Source organism: Mobula birostris, chromosome 1 (genome assembly GCF_030028105.1).
Source record: "Mobula birostris isolate sMobBir1 chromosome 1, sMobBir1.hap1, whole genome shotgun sequence".
NCBI lineage: Eukaryota > Metazoa > Chordata > Chondrichthyes > Myliobatiformes > Myliobatidae > Mobula > Mobula birostris.
This window is the reverse complement of record NC_092370.1, coordinates 70,781,532-70,801,225: the sequence shown is the minus strand read 5'-3', so window position 1 is coordinate 70,801,225 and position 19,694 is coordinate 70,781,532. Positions and strand designations below refer to the sequence as shown.

General features: G+C 37.3%; 1 protein-coding gene across 8 annotated transcripts in view; it reads left to right on the top strand.

The window, feature by feature from the left end:
* Positions 1–1,226: 1,226 nt before the first annotated feature.
* The window catches only part of runx1t1 (RUNX1 partner transcriptional co-repressor 1), a 97,103-nt gene continuing 78,635 nt past the window's right edge, over positions 1,227–19,694 (top strand). For 4 of the 8 annotated variants that reach the window (XM_072256883.1, XM_072256877.1, XM_072256869.1 and 1 more), the window contains exon 1: positions 1,829–2,586. In XM_072256883.1, coding sequence (XP_072112984.1) covers positions 2,559–2,586 — 28 coding nt within the window. In that variant the 5' untranslated portion in view covers positions 1,829–2,558. Of the gene's footprint in view, positions 1,548–1,828; positions 2,587–6,060; positions 6,237–19,477; positions 19,499–19,694 lie in introns of those variants that run through there. The other 4 variants (XM_072256888.1, XM_072256886.1, XM_072256890.1 and 1 more) reach the window with 3 other exon arrangements.

The following is a 19,694-nucleotide window of genomic DNA, read 5'->3' as shown; positions in this document are numbered from 1 at the left end:
GTCTTTTAGGGTCCTGCTATTCATTGTGATACTCCTAGGTGGATTTGACTTTCCAAAATGCCACAGCTTACACATCCACATTAAACTCTATCTGCCATTCCTTGGCCCACTTACTCAGCTGATCAAGGTTCCCCTGTAGTTTTTAATAACCTTCCTCATTATCCACTATTCCACCTATTTTAGTATCATCTGCAGATTTACTAACCATAGCTTCTTTTACAAATTGTTAATGTACAGTTCTGTGCAAAGCCTTAGCCCCAGATATATATATAGCTAGGGTGACTAAGACTTCTGCACATTCCTGTAGTAATTTTATGTATTGGACTGTACTGCTGCTGTGAAAAGAAAACAGATTTCATAACATATGTGAGTGATGCTAAATCTGATTCCGATATGGTTATCTATTGTGAACTGAGAGTGGGAAGGGGCAGAGAGAAGAGGATCATGGTTGGGAAAAGGGGAAGCACCAGAGCGACATTCTGTAATGATCAATAAACCAGTTGTTTGGAATCAAATGACCTCGCCTGGTGTCTCAGGCTGGGTGTGTCTGCACCCGCATGACTCCCCGCCCTGGCACTCCGTCTCTGCAACCTGCCCCAAACCCCTCCCACGGTACTCCACCCTCACCATTCCCAACATTTTTTTCTCCAGCTAGCTCTACAAACACACTCTCTGCTGATAAATACAGCACTGTGCAAAGGTCTTAGGCACCCTAGCTATAGATATGTGCCTAAGACTTTTGCACAGTACTGTAGATGACAAACAACAATGGGCCCAGCACCGAAACCTGAGGCATAGTCCCTTCAGCCTGAGAAACAACCTTCCACCAGCACCTTGTGTTTTTTAACCATCAGACCAAACGTATATCCAGTAAGCCTGCTCGTTCTGGATTCCGTGCCATCCAACTTCCCAGTGCAGCCTGCCATGTGGAACCTTATCAAAGGTTAAAGTTGTTTGAAACCAATAGAACTGAATAAGAGAATGTAATGTGAATTATGTGATATTTCTCATTGTGCATCATTAGTTCAATGTCTACCATCTATTAAGTATCAGGGGAGAGTCACTTCCGTTTAAATTTTCTGTACTACTCGGGGATACACTACTGACGTGTATCAGCAACAGCAGATATTATATTTGTAAAGACTCGGCATGACACAGGGAGAATTGTACTTATAGGGCTCTAAGCCAAAGACAGTCTGCAGTTCAGCTGAACTGCTGCTCCTTATATTGTAGTGTAGATGGACCAGAGTTGGCAGCAACGGGTGTTATTCTCCTGTTGTTTTGGGGAACGTGCTGCTGTTGTTTGGAGCAGGTGGCAGAGCCCAGCAGGTGGGGACCGAACGCCTGGATCTGCGAGGGCAGCGGCTTCCCCTGACAGGCGGGGCGAGCGGTGCATCCTGAGTGCAGACACAGCCGGCGCTAACGGCAAAAGCAGGCTCTCTCCCACCCCCGCTCCCCACCGCCCTTCCAGTTCAACAATTAACCAGTGCCAGCTTTTACACTGAATTCTTCTTGAAGAAATTCCTCGTCTGGCCCACATAGTTGAGGTACTGTGTAAATAACGTGCATATTTTACCTATAATGATATTTTAAGTAGAGGTGAAAAAATCACGTGTTAAAATCGTACATTTGTATTTTGCATGCAAAAAAATCAGAGCGGAAAATGCAGCATCGGCGCAGCTGTGTTTCGTATCGTTTAGCTAGTTGAATGTTATGAAAAAAAACTAACAGACTGGAAATAAGCCAGCAGAAGGGGGATTATGATGCAGATCTCAGAGTAGCTGGATTCTGGAAGTCCCGTTTTAATAGCAGATCGCGATAAGACACAGGGAGGAAAGCCAGGAGCTCTCGCTGGAGCAGATGGCAGAGAAGGAAAGTGCTTGAGCCGAGCCCGAATGCAGCAACAGCAGCAGACCTTCCCTCTGTTCCCGGCAGCCGGGCTTGGGAAAGCATCACCAGGGATCAAGGCGCACAAACACAGCTCTCAGGCAGAGGGGAGGGAGAGAGAGAGCGAGCAGGAGACACTCCACCAGTTTATTGTTAACATATTCTTGACCTCCTGACCTCCTTCACGACACAGATGTCTGCTCTACCTCTTTCAACTCCCCCTGGCTAAACCCCACCCACCCCGCACCTGGGGAGTGAGGAACCAGTTTCAGAGCCAGGCTGCTTTGCGGATAGGACTCCTCATTTCAACTGCTAGCTGCTAACAAGACTATCTACCGGCTGTGCACATCTATGGAGGGCGGCTGCCTGGAGTTTGTCTTCTGATCTGACATCTTCACGGTCGATGCTGCCTGGGCTGTTAGCATCAAAAGGAAGCAACACGTTTATATTTGTTTTAAAGCAAACAGCTTCCCCCCCCACTTTCCTTTTCCCTAAAGTTGGCAATAGTCCTTCTTGCTGGGGAGATCTGAAGTTTTCAGCTTTTTCTTCAGTTGGCGCTGAGTTTTACTTGTGGACGGATCTGCTTGGTTACAGGAAGAAACTTACATTCTTTCCTCATTGTATATTTCGTGGCGGAGGTCTGGAAGTTCTGTAATTTAATAAATATACGAATGGTTGGAATCTCTGGATCTTATCAACGTAAGTATGGCTCTTAACAATTGTCCGAATAGTACTTTTCTCTTTCTTTAGCGTCAGTTTAGTTCTCGGAGCATTCAGGCTGCAAGTTACGAGTCCAGACCGTGCAATCGTGGTATTTTGATTTTCTGTGGCGTGACATTTGTCTGATTTTTTGAATCAAATTGTACAAGTCTGGTTTAAAATATGTCTCTATTCTTTGTGGAATCGAACTGTAAACGTTATTTGAAGAAAGGGATCAAAATGAAAAAAAAATTACCATGATCTGATCTACATTAAATCTAATTCAATGGAAAGTTGTCAGACTGGACAGAGTTGTGCACTTTTAGGTTAATTATATCTCTTAAGTCAGCTACCATCCTTCTGTCAAAACAAGTGTCTAGTCCTTGAATTTCGGAATTCAGAAATTTCACCAGAGGTTTGCATAATATGTAAAGAACCGCAATTAACTTGTTTGATCTTTGTGGGATTTGATTATTAACTGGTGTTTAAAGTTCTTGGCGTTAGACTTTTGTTGGATCTATTTTCAGCACCTAATCCTATTATCTAGGAAGCATTACATCTGCCTTTGTTTTGGGCTACAGTTATGCAATATAATAATAAGGGATTGGGGCAAGGGGGAATGGCTCCACCTGGAGAGTGAGTTGCAGGGTAGTTAGTTCTTACTACCCTTTCCTGTCAAATCGTATTTTCCCCTTTTACAAGAGATGCATTCTAAATGCAGAGTATTCAATGCAAAGCCCAATTCATTAAGATTCTTAGTGACTGCTTTAGTTGTGAGCAGCTCAGACTGAAAGAAAGTTAGCATCTGCAATTTTGCATTTGAAAACATGAGTTGTCACAATTGTCAGTTTCATCTTTTGATTTACTTTGATGGTTTTCCCAATGCTGTTCATTAATGGAGATCTTTCGGTTGTTAAATGGAAGGTTAATATATTGTTTTGAGCTTTGGATTTCAATTATAAGCTTGGTCTTTGTTTTGTGGGAACTTGTCACATGTGCTGTGATCAAGATGCCTTATCAGTTAAATAAAAGGTGACTTAGAGCATGCTTTTTGGGGAGGCCTGTTCTCATGATTACAATCAGAAGATGGAAATGGATATCAATTTATGTTTATGGTTTGGTAACCTGTGATCAAATTAATGCGAATGTTATTCTTAATGGATATTAAATTTGCTTAGCTGCTACTTACGCTTCAATAGAAACTGCCTGGAGTTTATCTGGAGAAGGGGAACACATATTTTTGAAATTCCAACTAGTTTAATTCAATTACCATTGCAGGACTCTTCAATATTTATTTCGATCTATTTTTATTTTCAAATTAGTTTCTTTAGTTTAAATTTGCCTATATGTTATATAGGAGAACATACTTAACACATTAGTTTAGAATAGACTTTACACTGAAAATCATTTTGAGGACATTAAACCAATAAGTCTTCCCACCTGTTGCATCCACAATCATTTCAGTGAAGTTTATTTCTGTTTCTCTGGATGAGTAGTTAATTGATACTGACAGAAACAGGAAAATTCCACAGACTTAACTTTTTTGGAATGCTTTGTTTCCTCAGTAGGTTTAAAGAGTGCGTATTGTTTAAAATGGTCCATATTATGGCTGCTATTCCAACAGGGTGAAGAATTTCACTCTTCAGAGGGGCATAACACATATCATAACATAGCACTTAGTTATTCAACTTCATATAAAAAGTAAAAATAGGAGATAAATGCTAACTTAACATCAATGGTATTTTACTAATCTTTCTTTTATCCTGTAAAAATTGTTGTGATCTACAACTACCATTGCAGAAGATTATGACTTTTATCTTGTATATACTAAATTTATGAAAAATGATTTTATAAATTAAATCCTAATATTGTGCAGCAGATATTGCTGGGTAGAAGATTATATTGAAATGTTTCTTCTTCATTTTTAGAGAGAAACTAGTTTTTTTCCTGTATTATATTTCAGAATATTGACAAGATTTTAGTTTGTTGGAGCTAAAAATGTGCTCTCTAAGATTGATAGAATTTTGATGTTTATAAATACTGCATGTTATGAGCCAGTCCAAAGAACAATAATGCAATTGGTTCTCGAATTTACTGCAGGAAGGAGAAGGAACAGCATCCCCTAGTGAGAATATAGTGCTGAAAGTATTCTTCACAACAAAGCAATATAACATTTGATCCAGAGATATATTTGTTGAAATACTGTTTGACATTTATCACATTTTAAAATCATATCTGTTCAACAGTTCTTCAATCTGTGAAGCAGATCTAAAGTGCTTTAATTTATGCAAGCCCAAGAAGTTATCCAAGAATAAGGATAAAAATGCACTTTGCTTAAGTGTAAGGATATTAGTGATTCTAAATTACAACAAATTTATTTTTTATATTTCAATGAATTGGGGATGTGTGTGTATAATTACAAAGGTGCTAAAGTACATTTTAATATTGATTTTATTATCAGTGTCCCTAACTTTATTATTAATGTGGTTAGGTCTGAATACAGGGATTATTTAATTGGAAAAGCATCAATTTAATTTGTAATGGGTAATTGTTTTACTAAGTGTTGAGTGGGGTTACTTACATGGTGTTTAAATAGAACAAGGCTCTGTCCAACTTCAGTAGTGGTCTGTAAGTGTAGAGGGCTTGCATCTGTCAATCCACACTAATTATAGATTAAGGCTAAAGAAATGAAATATAAGCAGTCGCTGTCAGTGATTACTTTAGCTGTTCTAGAAATCGAGTATTTGTGAACTGCAAGCATTTAGAAAACAAAATATTGACTCAATGATAATTTTATTGTTTCCATTAATAGTCATTCCATCTTGTAATTATTGTTCTTGGCTATACATCCGAACCTTATTATTAAAACTGGATTATAACTCCAAAAATGAAGGCAGTAGTTTGTCTGGTGAAAAAATGTTCTCACAAGGTCACTTTTGTAAGTTAAATGTTATTTTAGTTTGTCATGCCCATAGTCATATCAATGAGGCTTCCATGTTATTGGATTAGTTGTGGATTTGTGACAGAGCCTTTTTATCTACCATATTCATAGTGGTGCCAAGCTTTTCATCAGCTTTTTTATATAACAGTTCTGCTTTTCCACTCACATCATGGCAATGTGCTCTCACAATTTGAGCAGTTTTCCACCAGGTGACAGGTGTCCTGCCAGGCTGCAGTTGGCCAGGAGTCCATTTTCTATAATCCTCAGTCCGTGTTTTCCCTTTGAGTTGCCAATTAACTTCTTACACACCCTCTGTTTATTTTCCTGGATCCATCTGGGCTGAGCTGATATTGTAATCACTCTAATGCACATTGCCTTTCCTTCACACACAATGTGCCATCATGACGAGCCTTTTATTTTAGATAAGCCGAGGAAGTGTGTTTAATGAATACAAACCCGTTGTGCTGGTGTGCACTCTGCCAGAAGGTAATCTCCATGAATAGGTGCTTTCAGTGTTTGGAGGAGATGCATAAGTCGATAAGGCTAAGAGTGAAGATGTAACCTGTTATCTGCTGCTCCTCTTGCTGGCAGTGAATTTACATTTAAAGATTAACAGTGAAGAAAAGCTGCCTTTTGACAAGGTTAGGTATCATTCCTGGTCTTGACAGTATCTGACATCACCTAAACCATTTCTGCAGGACTTCTAAAGGTGAGATTACCAGAGTCGTTATCTTTAATTGGGTTCAGCATTCCATCTCGGACTGCTTTCTGTAGTGTAAAACTAAGTACTGGGAGATGATAATGGAGAACAAAGGATTATTTATTGATGTGGCTTTATAACCATTAGAATACTAAAGAATATGGCCAGGGTAATGACTTGATTTGCTATTTCATTATGTGTAAATTGTCTGAAAATAGTCTTGCCTCTCACAGAAAAACCAATAAAGCTCTTGAAATGAAGAGGCAGAAAGCCTTTGTCTTATTTTGATGGGATACATTTGATAGCACTCGCTCTCTTGTGTTGTAAGGCTGTAGGGACTGGTGTGGGCTTGTTTAAATATAGGTAATATTGCTCAGATAGCATAAAGCACATGTAAAAATGGTTAGATTATTTCAAATCAGCAACAGAATGATTTTTTAAAAATTTATGATTTGTTTTTTTTGCACGGTGTGAGTATTTTGTTTTGAGGTATAATTGCAACTCGTCAATAGATTGAAACAATGGAAATCATTATTTACTTCTGGGCATATTGGTATTTTGTGTCCGTGGCTAGCTCAGTGTGTGGTGAGATATTTTAGGATCTCACTGGTTACTGTATACAAATATTGCTGTAACTGACCTTTATGTCCTTAGACAACCCAGTTGATGTTTGCAGATTCCTCCTAGGGAGTTATTATTTAAACAGGGGTATTACATTACATAAGATGCAAATACATGGCCTTGTAACAATTTAAACCTTCTTGAATCAGTTCTTATATTATATCATTCAGTAAAAGAAGGAAATTTAAAGCCTGCTGTAATGCTGGTCGGTCTAAATCATCTGCCTTCTAATTGTGGGTATGCGGATGACTTTTAAGAATATTCAAGACTATTATTTTCATGAAATTGTTGAGCTTCTGTTTGATCAGCAGGTGCTGCTAAGATGAAAGCCATGCACAAATTATTTCAAGGGTAAAAAGTGTCGATTGAAAATGAATGTGATAAAAGAAAGAGCAATCCGTTTTCTGTTTTCAATTTGTGCAAAGTTTGAAGAGGTATTCTGCTAAACTGCCACATCTGTTCCATTTTGGAAATTGCAGTACAAGCTCCTATAAATAAAGTGCTTTTTATTGGTCTAAATAGCTTGAGTTTACAAAATGGACAAAAATATTTCCTGTGGAATCTTGATAGTAATTTGGCTCTGCATGACATTTTCTTTTTAGTAATTATTGATAATTATGGGAGTGATTATAAAGATGGTAGCAGCATTTTTGCTGAAGAAAGATAGAAGATAGTACTACTGCTAGAAATGTTGTATTTAATTATGAAAATCAAGTCTGAACATTAGTACCTAGATTAACTATGCATTTTGTTTGGGTTTTTGAGTGGTGTATTCATGTTCCAGCTTTTGAAATGGATTCCATTCTTGATTTATGGAAGTACTGGAGTGGCATGTGTCTTATGACATTCACCTACTGTATCTTCACACAGTTTTATTGAATTTCATGACTTAGTGCAAACAATACTGAGACAAAAAGCACCTGACTCTGAAATCTAATTTTCTCAACAAGCATTATAGCTACTTCTTTCTCCTCTAGAGTTTGCAAATAAAGAACAAAATTTTAACTTGTACCTTTCAAATATCATGTAATTTTTATAATATCACACAATTTCCAAGCTTTATTTAAAATTTTAGTACCTTTACATCGCACATTTAATCATATTGGGCAAATTCTTTGATTTGGAATAAAAGAGAAACATTTGTGAGGTTTTACAATGGAAGGTGGTAAAGGAGGATAAAAAATGTTAATAATGTAAACAGGCGATACATTAGTTAAAAAATATACCCTAAGAAATAACTCAACCCCAGTAAGTACTAGAGCACTTGCTCACATATTGCGTTTGCAGTTTGCTGCTGAGTTCATTATTTGCATTAGTATTGCAATTATTAAATAAAATCTCAGCACAATAATGTAATTGTACAGGTACAATTAAAATATTTGTAAAAATATTCTGAAAGGAGGAGGGTTTGGTGGGATATATCAGAGTGGAGCAATATAAAGAAAAAATGTATAATATTTTAGTGTTTAATTGTTGTAGAGTTGCCTGGAGGCATTTTAAAACTTGGTTTGCTACATTGCCTTCATGCTCAGACGCTCAGCAGATGAAATCAGAAAATCATGTTTGCAGCTGGGCAATTACAATGGTACCCAAGATCTGTGACTATTGAGCATGAACGCAGATGCCTTCAAAGTTATATTTTCTTGCATGTGGAGGTTGTTGGCATGAAACAGATGCCTTCATTTTTTTTGAGAAGTCAGCCTGTGGATATAATTGGTTCTCTCTTCCCATCCTCCAGGGAGAGTCTCTCACAGATGAAATCAGATGAGAAAAAAATTTGCACAAAGCAAACGTATTCATGGTTTAACCGCCCGGTGCTGCAGACAGTCAGTGACTAGATTCCCTCATATTTATGGAATAAAAAGTAACAATGTCGACATTTTTTTCAATTTTATTACTGTAATAAAAAATCAATTTGGCATTACTGTAGCTAATATGTATTTGCATCTGAACTAAATTATATATACTATAGTGTGGATGATTTTAAAATCCTTTTCTGGCAAAGCTAAGCTTTTACAAAATGAGTACATTTTAGCATATGGTTGGAATCAATCAAAAAATATCTTGTGCGTGCAACTGATTACAGTACCATCTGCCATAAAAAGTCCTCAGTTGGCATCTTTTTTTACATAATGTCAGTAACACAGGAATCATTTTATTTTAAAAAAAACAATGATTGGCTTCTTCTTCATAGTAAAGAAAACTTGGGCTTGAATTCAGATAAACATATGGTCTTCATCAGTTCATAAGCTGGTAAGAAAATTGATGCTGCTGCTGTATTTTGGAATGGCGATGTTTTAATTTCCTCCGTTTTCAGACCAATATTTAGTTAATGTTATGACTTGTGTTTTTAAATTTTTGTGCTAAGTTCTACAAGTTGATCACTTCAATGGAAAATCAGTATTTCCCACTTTTTTGTTGATCATTTTTATTTGGTAAAGCTTTGGCATTGGTGATTAATTCCTTTGGTTATGGTAGTTTGGCACCTGGACAATTGGTGCTGTTTTTAATTTGCGAATGTGTTTTCGCTTGAATGAGTTTGCCAATCTGTTTGTTTATTGTGCTGTGGACCACCACATAAGCATTGTGACTGGATATCAGAGAGAGGGCAGCATCATTGCAACAATTGAATATAATATATATATTTTAGAATTTGTAACTACAAAGTGGTAATTTATTCTGTCTTGAATGTTTTCTGATGATACCTTGAGTGGTACAGAAAATACATCTCTGCAAGAGGTACTTCATTTATTCAGGGCCATTAAAATCACAGAATTGTTAGCGCACAACCCATTTCACATAGTGTTGATGCATTGAAATCTTTTACACCATCCCTCCGTTTTGTTCCATTTCCATAATGTTTTATACCCCCATCCATATATATTTTTTTCCAAAACCAATTTACATGATGTTACATCATCTACCTTATTAGTGACTTGTGGAATTAACCCTCTACCTGGGGAAAGAAAGTTATCTAACATGTCTTTCTTCCTGTGATAATTATCATTCTCTGACTTTTGGTAACAAAAGGAGATAGTTTATAAATAACATCTTCAATGTTCTAAGGCTGTCTCAAAATGCATTGAACTGATGCAATTTTATTGTGCACACAAGGACATAAAATCGCTGCATATGGCAAAGCCCTATTAATGTAAAATGATTAGATGTTAAGGTAATAGCCTAGAAATTGGAGGAATTAGCACTTATTTTCAAGCATGAATCACACACAAATATGATTTAATATATGTAAGGTGGTGTCAGTGATCACTTCTGGGTGAAATTACACACTTCAGGATATTGGCCCAGAGATAATGTGCAACTCATATTAGTATGGCCATTATTTTCCTAGTATTAATTTTGCAGGTAATGATGTCATATGCTAAATATTACATATTTTCCCCTTGTCAACATAAGTAGGGGCTTTTGGGTGCAACCAACAAACTTGTTAGAAAACTCATAACAAACTAGGAGTATGTTGTACTGAGAACATTTGGACATTTTGACATTGCTTCCACAATGGATCTGCCAGCCCCAAACCTCAGTGCTGGTTATTCCGTCACAAACTGAAGATTTTTATATTCTGCACATCAAAGCCACGTCAGTAACATTCCATTCTTTGAAGTGATTTGAATGGGGCAGGCCATCAGGGAAGTGTGCCGGTTTTCCCTTGCATTTTCCTTCATATCCAGACTGACCTTTTATGCAGCTGCTTGTGGTTGCCTGCAGAAAAGTGTCTTTGAGATCTGCAGTCTTCTCAGTGATCATTATGGCAAAGGCACATTAAGTTAGGAGCTTCACAGTCAAAATGCTGGAGGAATTCAGCAGGTCAGACAGCATCTTTGGAGGGAAATGAACGGCTGATGTTTCTGCCCAAGACCCTTCATCAGGACTACTTCTTGTGCTGTTCCTGTCAGGGCTATGCAGGACCTAATTTAGCACATGATTCCATAGAGATATGATTATGTAGTGATGTTTTAAACATTTTTAGCCAATTTCAATACTACTGTATTCTATTTCCTATTGGAAATATACTGTAATTTTAGTACACAAAAAAGGGGTGAAACCTAATTTCCATCACAGCTGTTGGTAACTGAAGGAAGTTGGGTATAAGCATAAGTCCTTTCCCTTTCTTCCTCTAGTCGAAATACTACATGGGATCTTATATGATCACCTGAGTAAGCAGAAAGGTTGCATGTGAATGACAGTCTTGTAGATCCACGCTTCCATAACTTTGGAGTATTGGTTTAGTTTACAATGAGGCTTAAATTCACAAACCTCTGATTTGTAAGCAGGCTTCCATGAAATGAGACTAGATGATACTTAATGATTTGTTACCTATCAGAGATAACCTTTTGATATTTACTCTTAAGTTTTGATAACTAGTGGAAAAAATCTTTCATTGTTTGCCATCTCAAACCGCTTCATAATTCTGTGTTGTCTGATGTTCACTGCAGTAGAGTGGTCTGTATTTATATGGCAGTTACCTGACAAAAATAGAGTAAAGGGTTCCCAAGTATTTTAAATGTAATCCCTTCAATTCTATGAAAAGTGAAAGTTACTTTCATTTACTTAGGTAGTAATTTAGGTGACCTTTTAAGTACATCATGCAGTTTTTTTATTTGTGTGCAGCTTTCATCCTCGTTAGTGGTGTAAAGGGCTAGTTGTTAATTAGCCTCTTGGTTTCTGGATTTTCTTAATCATTATTCATAACTTGATATTTTTAGATATAGTTTGTTTACCTTGAATTTATATCTGGGCATGTTTTTTGGAGTTACTTTAGAAAATTTTTTTACAAATTTAGTGTAAGCTCTGTGTTTTGACAGGAAGGGTTAGTATTCCATCGGTGCTGTAACAATAGGATAAATGTATGATAGCAAGGAAGGACTGCACTATCAGGATGTCTTTTTTGGATGAAACATTAAACTGAGACTCTTTCTGCGCTGTCAGGTGACGTAAGGGATCCCAGGGCACTATTTTGAAGAAGAGCAGAGGTGTTATCCCTGATGTTTTGGCTAATACTTATCCTTTAATCAACATCATTAAAGCAGATTATCTGGCTGTTAACAAATTAGTGTTTATGGGATTTTGCTATGTAGGAATTGATGCTATGTTACAGCAGTGAGTTGAGTTCACAGGTACTTCATAAGGCTTTTTGGAAACATTCCAAAGTGGTGAAAGGTATTTTCCAATTGTAAACTCTTCTTGTGCTCATAGGTGGCATTATTGATGGTTTTTACTTTAAATATGCTTTTGCAAATGCTGTTTGCTATCTTGTGCTTGTATACCTGCCTCTACTTACAGATATACGGTTGGTAGGTGAACTTGTGTTAAAAACTTAATCCTGTAAATTGCCAATCTGAAAGTGACTGTGGTTGTAAACTACTCACATGTATTGGTAGCATTGACAAATTATTCATGAACACATGCTTTTGCATGCTGATCTTGAAACATTTCAGTCTGGCAAATTTCTACTAACATCTAAAGTTATTAGTTTCTTTTGTATTATTACATGTAAAATCTAAATAATGCTGTTTTTGTTACCAATGGAAGTGAAAATTAAATGAGATTTCTCCCTGTTCGTAAAATCAGAAAGGGCTCCTAATTATGAGAGGGAGGGTGCAGTTTATTATCTGGTTCTCATTTAGGCCTTTTGTCAGGGTAAAGATTGATAACCAGGCTAGAGGCCAAAGTCATCTATAGTTTGAAAGAGACGAAGGAAATTAGGCGAGGAGTAGCAGAAAGGAGTCTGGTCAAACCAGCAAAACAATTGGAATTCATCAAGTAGAATAGGAAGGCCAGTGAAATAGAGAAAGGAACTTTCATTTGAATAGAAGATTGGCGAGGTAGCCAAAAATGCGACTTTGTATCTTCAGCTGCTATTTCTGACTTGGGGCATTGTCTCCCTGGAGCTCTTATCTCAAATTCCTGGATTTGAACTTCTTACTTCCTAAAAATGAACAAAACAAAGTGAAGCAAAATAAAAGCAGATGCTGCTGCGAATAACAGCATGCTTCTTCTGCAGTTTCTCTTTTAATCAGTCCACATTCTGGAAACAAATGTATAAGAAACCAGCCTTCGATGCGTTCTCAAAAAAAAGTTCACCTTATAACCACACAATCTCTAAATCTTCCCATGTTTTCTTTTAACAAATATAAAGTTGTTTTTTTAAATCAGATTACCAACATAAATTTAGGGTTATGATTCAAAGAAAGAAAGGAATGTTGAAAGAATTTTTTTCATTGAACTTCTTAGATTGGAGTACTTTATTGCAGCTGGCTAATGAGGCAGGGAATACAGCACTATTTAAAAACACATTGGATACATATCTGAAAAAAACATTAAAGGATATAGATGACAGAGATGCAAGTGGGAAGTTGGTGTTGGAATCAACACAGTCCTGATGAGATTAACAGTTACCTGCACATATATTTCAGTTACACCAGTTAGTAATCACTGAGTCCTGAAAAAAAGCTACATTTCTGAAGTATGCCAAAGCACCCTGAGGAAGATGCTGTGCATTTATTGCCTTATCTGCCTGCAACTCACTTTGAACACAATTTGCTCCCTTCAGCTCCATAATCTTATCCAGAACTATTGTCAAACAGCTTTGTGGAGATTGAAAAACTCAATGAACCAAGCTTTAAAGAACCATCAAACCACATCTCCTTGTTGGACATCCAGGCACAAGATTTAGGCTGGCATAATTGAAACAGCATGGAGCTGCTTTCCATTGAAGCAGACTCATTCTAAATCACTATCATATGGCCACTGTCATAATCAAGGTGAATGAGACATGCCCGTAATTGTGCACTAAAGAAATCCACCTGAATATCATTGGAGAAATTTAGCTGCTTTGCAAAAGTAGTGGAAGAGAGCAAGTGGGATTGATCAGTTCCCTCTAGTGCTTTACAGTTCTGAGATCCTTCTAAATACCTTATTGGAGCTTCTACTGGTTTTCATCTGGGGAAAATTCAGTAGATCTTGGAAGGATGCAAGTACTGAAATAATTTGTGGAGACAGGATCACCCTTTCATGTAGGAAATGTGCTGTATTCTCTATCTCACAGTGTATTGGTTGGAGTGTCCAAGACTTGGATATCTACCCTGTTTTGATAATTTTGAGCTCCCTGTAACGGTTAATGCACACTCCTTCTGTGCTCTAGAGATCTTGGCCTCTGCTGCCTGCATAAATATAGCCATCAGCAAAACAGGTTTAACTTTTTCTTCAAATGTTAATTGCTGAAGCTTTATATTTGGCATGAATTACTGGTAAGGCACACCTATCTAAAACACTGAATGCAAATTTATACATGTTGTTGGGGATGTTACCTTACCTGTGACTTTGCCTATAATTTTCCACAGGAAGGTATTTTTGAACAGAAGGAGGACTCAATCAGGTCAGAGCTGACGATCAGTGGGCTCTGCTACACTGATCTGTCAAAACTATTTTAATCAGTGAAGGAGGAGGGGCAGATTTATACAGTGCATTACATTGGAGTTACTCATTTGTACTATTTTTATTCAGTGGCGTTTGGTAAATTTGTACAAGCTGTTGTATAGCCCAGAGGAATGTGGTATTTGTAGTTCTTTTGAATTTTTAACCCTCCATCGGGTACTATTTGTTTGTGTCACATGAACACAAAAATTGATTAATCTGCTTCAGTGAGAATGGTCATGTTTAAAAAGTGAAGATTTGATGTTTGTAAGTGTATTTAATGAATAGGCATCAGTTCATTCAGGAGTTCAATATGTATATATTGGACATTTTTGGTAATATAAAGAATAGTGTTATTTGTCACATGTACATTAAGACGTCAAAATGTACAGTGAAATGCATCTTTGCATCAACGACCAACACAGTCCAAAGATGCGTTGGGGGCAGCCTGCAAGTATCACCATGCTTCCAGTGCCAACAATGCATGCCCTCAACTTATTGACACTAACCTGTTCATCTTTGGAATGTGGGAGGAAACCAAAGCACGAGGAGAAGACCTAAACAGTCATGGGGAGAATGTACAAATTCCTTACAGACAATGGCAGGAATTGAACCCCTCAAACGTTGGTGCTAACCGCTACGCTGCTGAGCTGCCAAACCAATCCGAGTACGTGTTGAAAGCATTTTTTCTTGAAAAAATGAAAAAATACTTGAAAGCAAGTATTTCCATTTTTCTAGCATCAACATAGCATGTCCATAGCTTACTAACCCTTACTAACCCATTCGTCTTTGGAATGTGGGAGGAAATCGACGCATTCACGGGGAAAATGTACAAACTCCTTACAGGAAGCGCGGGAATTGTTCCATGATTGCTGGTGCTGGTGCTGTAAGGCATTATGCAAGCAACTATGGTACCCAATCCAGTCTGTTGGAGAACAATAAAATAAGACTGATTGTTTAATATGATATGAAGTCCGGCAATTCACTTAAGTGTGGTGGGCTTTTTAATTTTTAGAATTGCATGTTAAGATGAAACTTCAGTGTTTTAACCCTATTGCTTCTACTTGTTTCAGGAGTATTATTCCCTGTTCTGCATTGTTAGAATACTTTAAACTATGTTACTTATTAAAGATACATGATAATGTTCCTGACATCCCTATAAAGAATATTTTCTAAGACCTACAGTTTCACCATATTAACAGTATCTGAGTTTACAAAGCATATCCTTTTGTTTTTGCTATATATAGTTGTTATGCTGTGGGTTTGGCATTGCAAAGACTTTTTCAACATAAGACCATGTTTGATTGCATTGTACAAATCAATGAGTGCAGTCTGAAAATACTTTAATCATCATGTCAATAAATAATAACCGGTCAATAAATAACTCAGATTCAAGCTTCCTTTGTAAAGGCTGGGAAAACTTCACAAAAAAAACTGATCATATGCATCTGATTTGTGAATGCTTTGAAAGAAAAAATGTCTCTGAGATCAGAGTCTCTAACCAGATGGCTTTGAGACACTGGTGTTTCTATTATGTTTCCTTTTAGAAATATCTAAGTAGATGTTGTAGAACACCTTTTACTTGTAAAATATGGTAACATTTCAGACTGGATGATGTTATTTTTGTGCATTTTGTGGTTTAGCCCAAACTGTATGGGTGGTTCAGGAAAAAAAGACTGTTTTCTGTTGATACTCCGCGTGTTCGAGCGGAAGCAGATCAGAGTTTCTGTGGAGCCTTAAGCATAGGTCAGACTCGTACACGGCATTCCTACTTCCGTGTTTAACAACCTGAGGAGCAAAACATCCAGTGGCAACTGTGTGAAAATTCAGTATCTTGAGCCACAGTTTGTTGCTCTAACATCCTGCAAGCCAGTCCTGTTCATTCACAAACGTCAAGGCTGGTTCCTGACAGCATGCTATCTCTGCCTAGCCTGGGTTCCTTTCATTCAGGATTCATTGTGTTAAAGAGGGTTTGGTCAGGAATCCGGGTTCCTGCCAGTACTACTCCCTCCCAGCCCCTTAAGCACTGACAGATGCCTGCTGTCGTGTACAAAGGAATTGGCTCTTTGCTCATTCTATTTCTCTTTGCATCGGAGGTTAGAATTTACACCATCTTCAGCAATTATGGCAACATATGAAAAGAAAGCCACTTAAAATCTGTGCTAAGTTTATTTCAATCAATGTAGATATTGAATCTGAAGAACTTAATTTATTCACAAGATAAATATTGGTCAGGGACAAGGAAGGAAAGCACTTTATTATAAATATGCTGTCAGTATATTATTGAATTTGAATTGTTTATATATGTATATATTCATATGTCATGTTTCGTTAAATAAATAAAAACATTCTCAACCTACAATGACATAGAACTAAGAAGTAGAAAATACGGTTACCTGTGTAAAATAAACCCAAATGTTTTACAGATAATGAGCCTCCTGGTAGTTTAGTGAGTGGTTCTGCAGCACTCTGAACAGCTGATCCCAACATTCTCTTCACCTGCTGTGCTGTATGATCAGCTCCACCTAGTGGTTTATTTGGTTGCTGTTGGGTTGGGGTTCGGGGGGGGGGGGGGGTCTCTGCAGTGTTTCTTGTGACATGCCGTGGTACATTTTTAAGAAATATTGCTTGAGATACCACAGAAGTCATCTTCTCTTACTTATAAGTTTTAGGCGATCAAATTGTCACTTGTAATCTTTGGAACTGTCTAAACTGTTTATTGATGAATATTTCTATACCTGTGTGGAGTAAGTGGTCCTTGAAAAATCTCTAGTTGTTGCGTAAATATACACACAGAAAGATGGGACATTATAAAACTTGTATCTTTATACATTGTGCAAGACCTTTATACCACACAGTTAATTAGTGGCAATTTCAGCCAAGTGTAAACAGAGATAAAACATGAATTTAATTCACAGAATGAGGGAAGACCTTGACATTTTACGTGCAGTATGTTGTGGGGGTAACATTCAGAGAGTGGTCCAGATGGTAACCAACATAGTAAGCCTTACATTTTTTTTATCTCCAGCATCCAGCACAGAGGAAAGAAAGTTAATTGAAGCATAAGCTCTCACCCTTGCATTTCAGCAGAGCTAACTCATCATCAGTCAGATAATAAAGGGTTGAGGGAAGGGAGGGTGGGGGGAAAGCAGTGAAATGATTGTGCATGGAGAGAAACACTTCAGCTGTGGTACTGTAGAAGCACAGGAAAGTGAACTCTCCTGGCCTGTTTATGAAGAAGTGCGAGAGTTGTCCCTCCCTGACAGATTTCACATGGGTGGGTCAGCCTTGCCAGCAGGAGGCTTTAAGAAACCACTAATAGCTTCCAGCTGTGTGGAAAATCAGACCCTTTAGAGTCAAAAATGAGAGATTTGAATTTCAAAGCATACTAATGCCTTCATTTCTGTTCACTACCATTTGGCCATAAAAGATTATTTTCTAATATGTCAGCCCAATTGATGACCAGTGGTCCGAGAATGAAAGGGAAACAAGCAAGCGAGGAAATTTGTACATTGGTGAGTCCGCCCTCCAAGCTGGTGTGGCATTTTGTAGAAAGACCTACCATAAGATGAGGGGATCTTAATAACCATTCATCAATTGATCATTGGCTCATCATTGAGTGCTATGTTATTCAGTTTATCAAGTCTTGCACAAAAGTCAGAAAAGGCTTCATTGAACTTTGTTAAAGCAAAACTCTGAGAGTAAAATGCTTTATTTGAATTCATTTTGCCTTTTTTATTATTATTCTTTTTCCTCTTTTGTTAATGCAGTCTAACTTAAATGAGTCCTTTTATTTGGTGGCTTGAATATATGAAACTATTAATTCCTCTATGAAAGCCCAACAAGAAACAGGAGCAGATGGGGTAGAAAGCTATTTGGTTGCGAGTATTACGTTCAATTTCTGTCAATGAGGTGTCAGTTCTTTTGAATTAACTCACTTAATATCTACTGTGGAGGCACAAATTTAGTGTATATGTTGTCAATTTATAGTTAAGGAAACTTGTAGAAAAAAATCCTGGTGCAGGTGGTGTATAGCTGATCTCAGAGTTAACTTAGTGTTCCATAGCACTGTGGCAGAAATTTTGTTTTAAAATTTAAAATTGTTAAAGTCCTTATCCTTTTTTAAAATCTGTGCGTTTAACGTGTGCCTGTCTGATCCCCATTCTTTGCATATTTTTGGTGATCATTTCTTCCTGAAATATGTATTAAAAGCTAGTTCTTGTTTAAGTATTTTTAGTAATTCCAGGTCCATTTGTATGTAAGTTTCATGGTGATAATATTTAATTATGTGAATAATTGAGTGATTGCAGGCAAAGTTTTTCTCAAGCGATGACAATAATTGTTTACTTTTAGCTTCCCTTATTTGAAATTAAATTAATGTTGAAAAAAGTAATACCAAATACTAAGAAGATACTAAATTTTCAGATTTCAACTGAATCCATTACTATTTATGCTGCAGACTTTATTGTGCTCTTTGGTGTTGCCTTGAATTAAATCTGATCACCTGGTTTGACATTGTCATTATTTCAGACTGTTGCTCTATTTTTGGGTGCTGACGAATTTATGCACAGATTTACGACAACAGATGATTTTTTTTTCCTTACTACTAATATCAAGAGTAGTTAAAGTGCACTGAATTGTACTGACTGCAAATTACAGCCGCTTGGATTAAACTAAAGTGGGGGATGCTGCCACATGTGTGGCACCTTTCCTGTAATTAAATAACCTAGAGATAAAGGCCTGATGCAGCTGACGGTTCCAGAAAACACCAGAGGAGTATCCAATGCATAAGCATTCTTGTCTTGTCATTCCTTTCACTGATAAACCACTAGGTGAGAATCCCTAAGGAATTGGTCCATGTTAATGTGGATCAATCTGAAGCCACAATTACTGTTTTGAGGATATGGACTTGGCATTTAGAAGAGGCGCTGCAAGACGAGAGACAAAAAAAAATTAAAAATGCTTATTGTGTAATCCTTTGATAGTTGGTGTTTGTTAAAGAAGAGCTGACAATTATTTCTGTTCTTAAGCTTTTGAGGTGCTCCTGACTACATTGGATTTCCATCCCCCCCCCCCTTTAAGAGCTGCATTACATTAGGAAACAGCTTATTGGCTGCAGTACTGCTGTGAGTGTTTGTTAACTGACATCAGTTGTCAGAGAGCCATAGATTGATCCATATGTGAACAGAGCATATTCATCGCTCTCAAAAAAAAAGGTCAGTTTTTCCTGTGTTCCCACATGGATTTCATCAGCGGTTTAAGGCGGCTACAGGGAAAAAATGCATTTGCATTGACAGAGGCTGAATGCTGGTGGAATCTATATTCAGACACATGTGAATCATATGCTGTAAAGAAGGCAGAAGAAATACTACATGCATTATAGGGGAAGGATTGTAAGGAGTGGGGACAAAC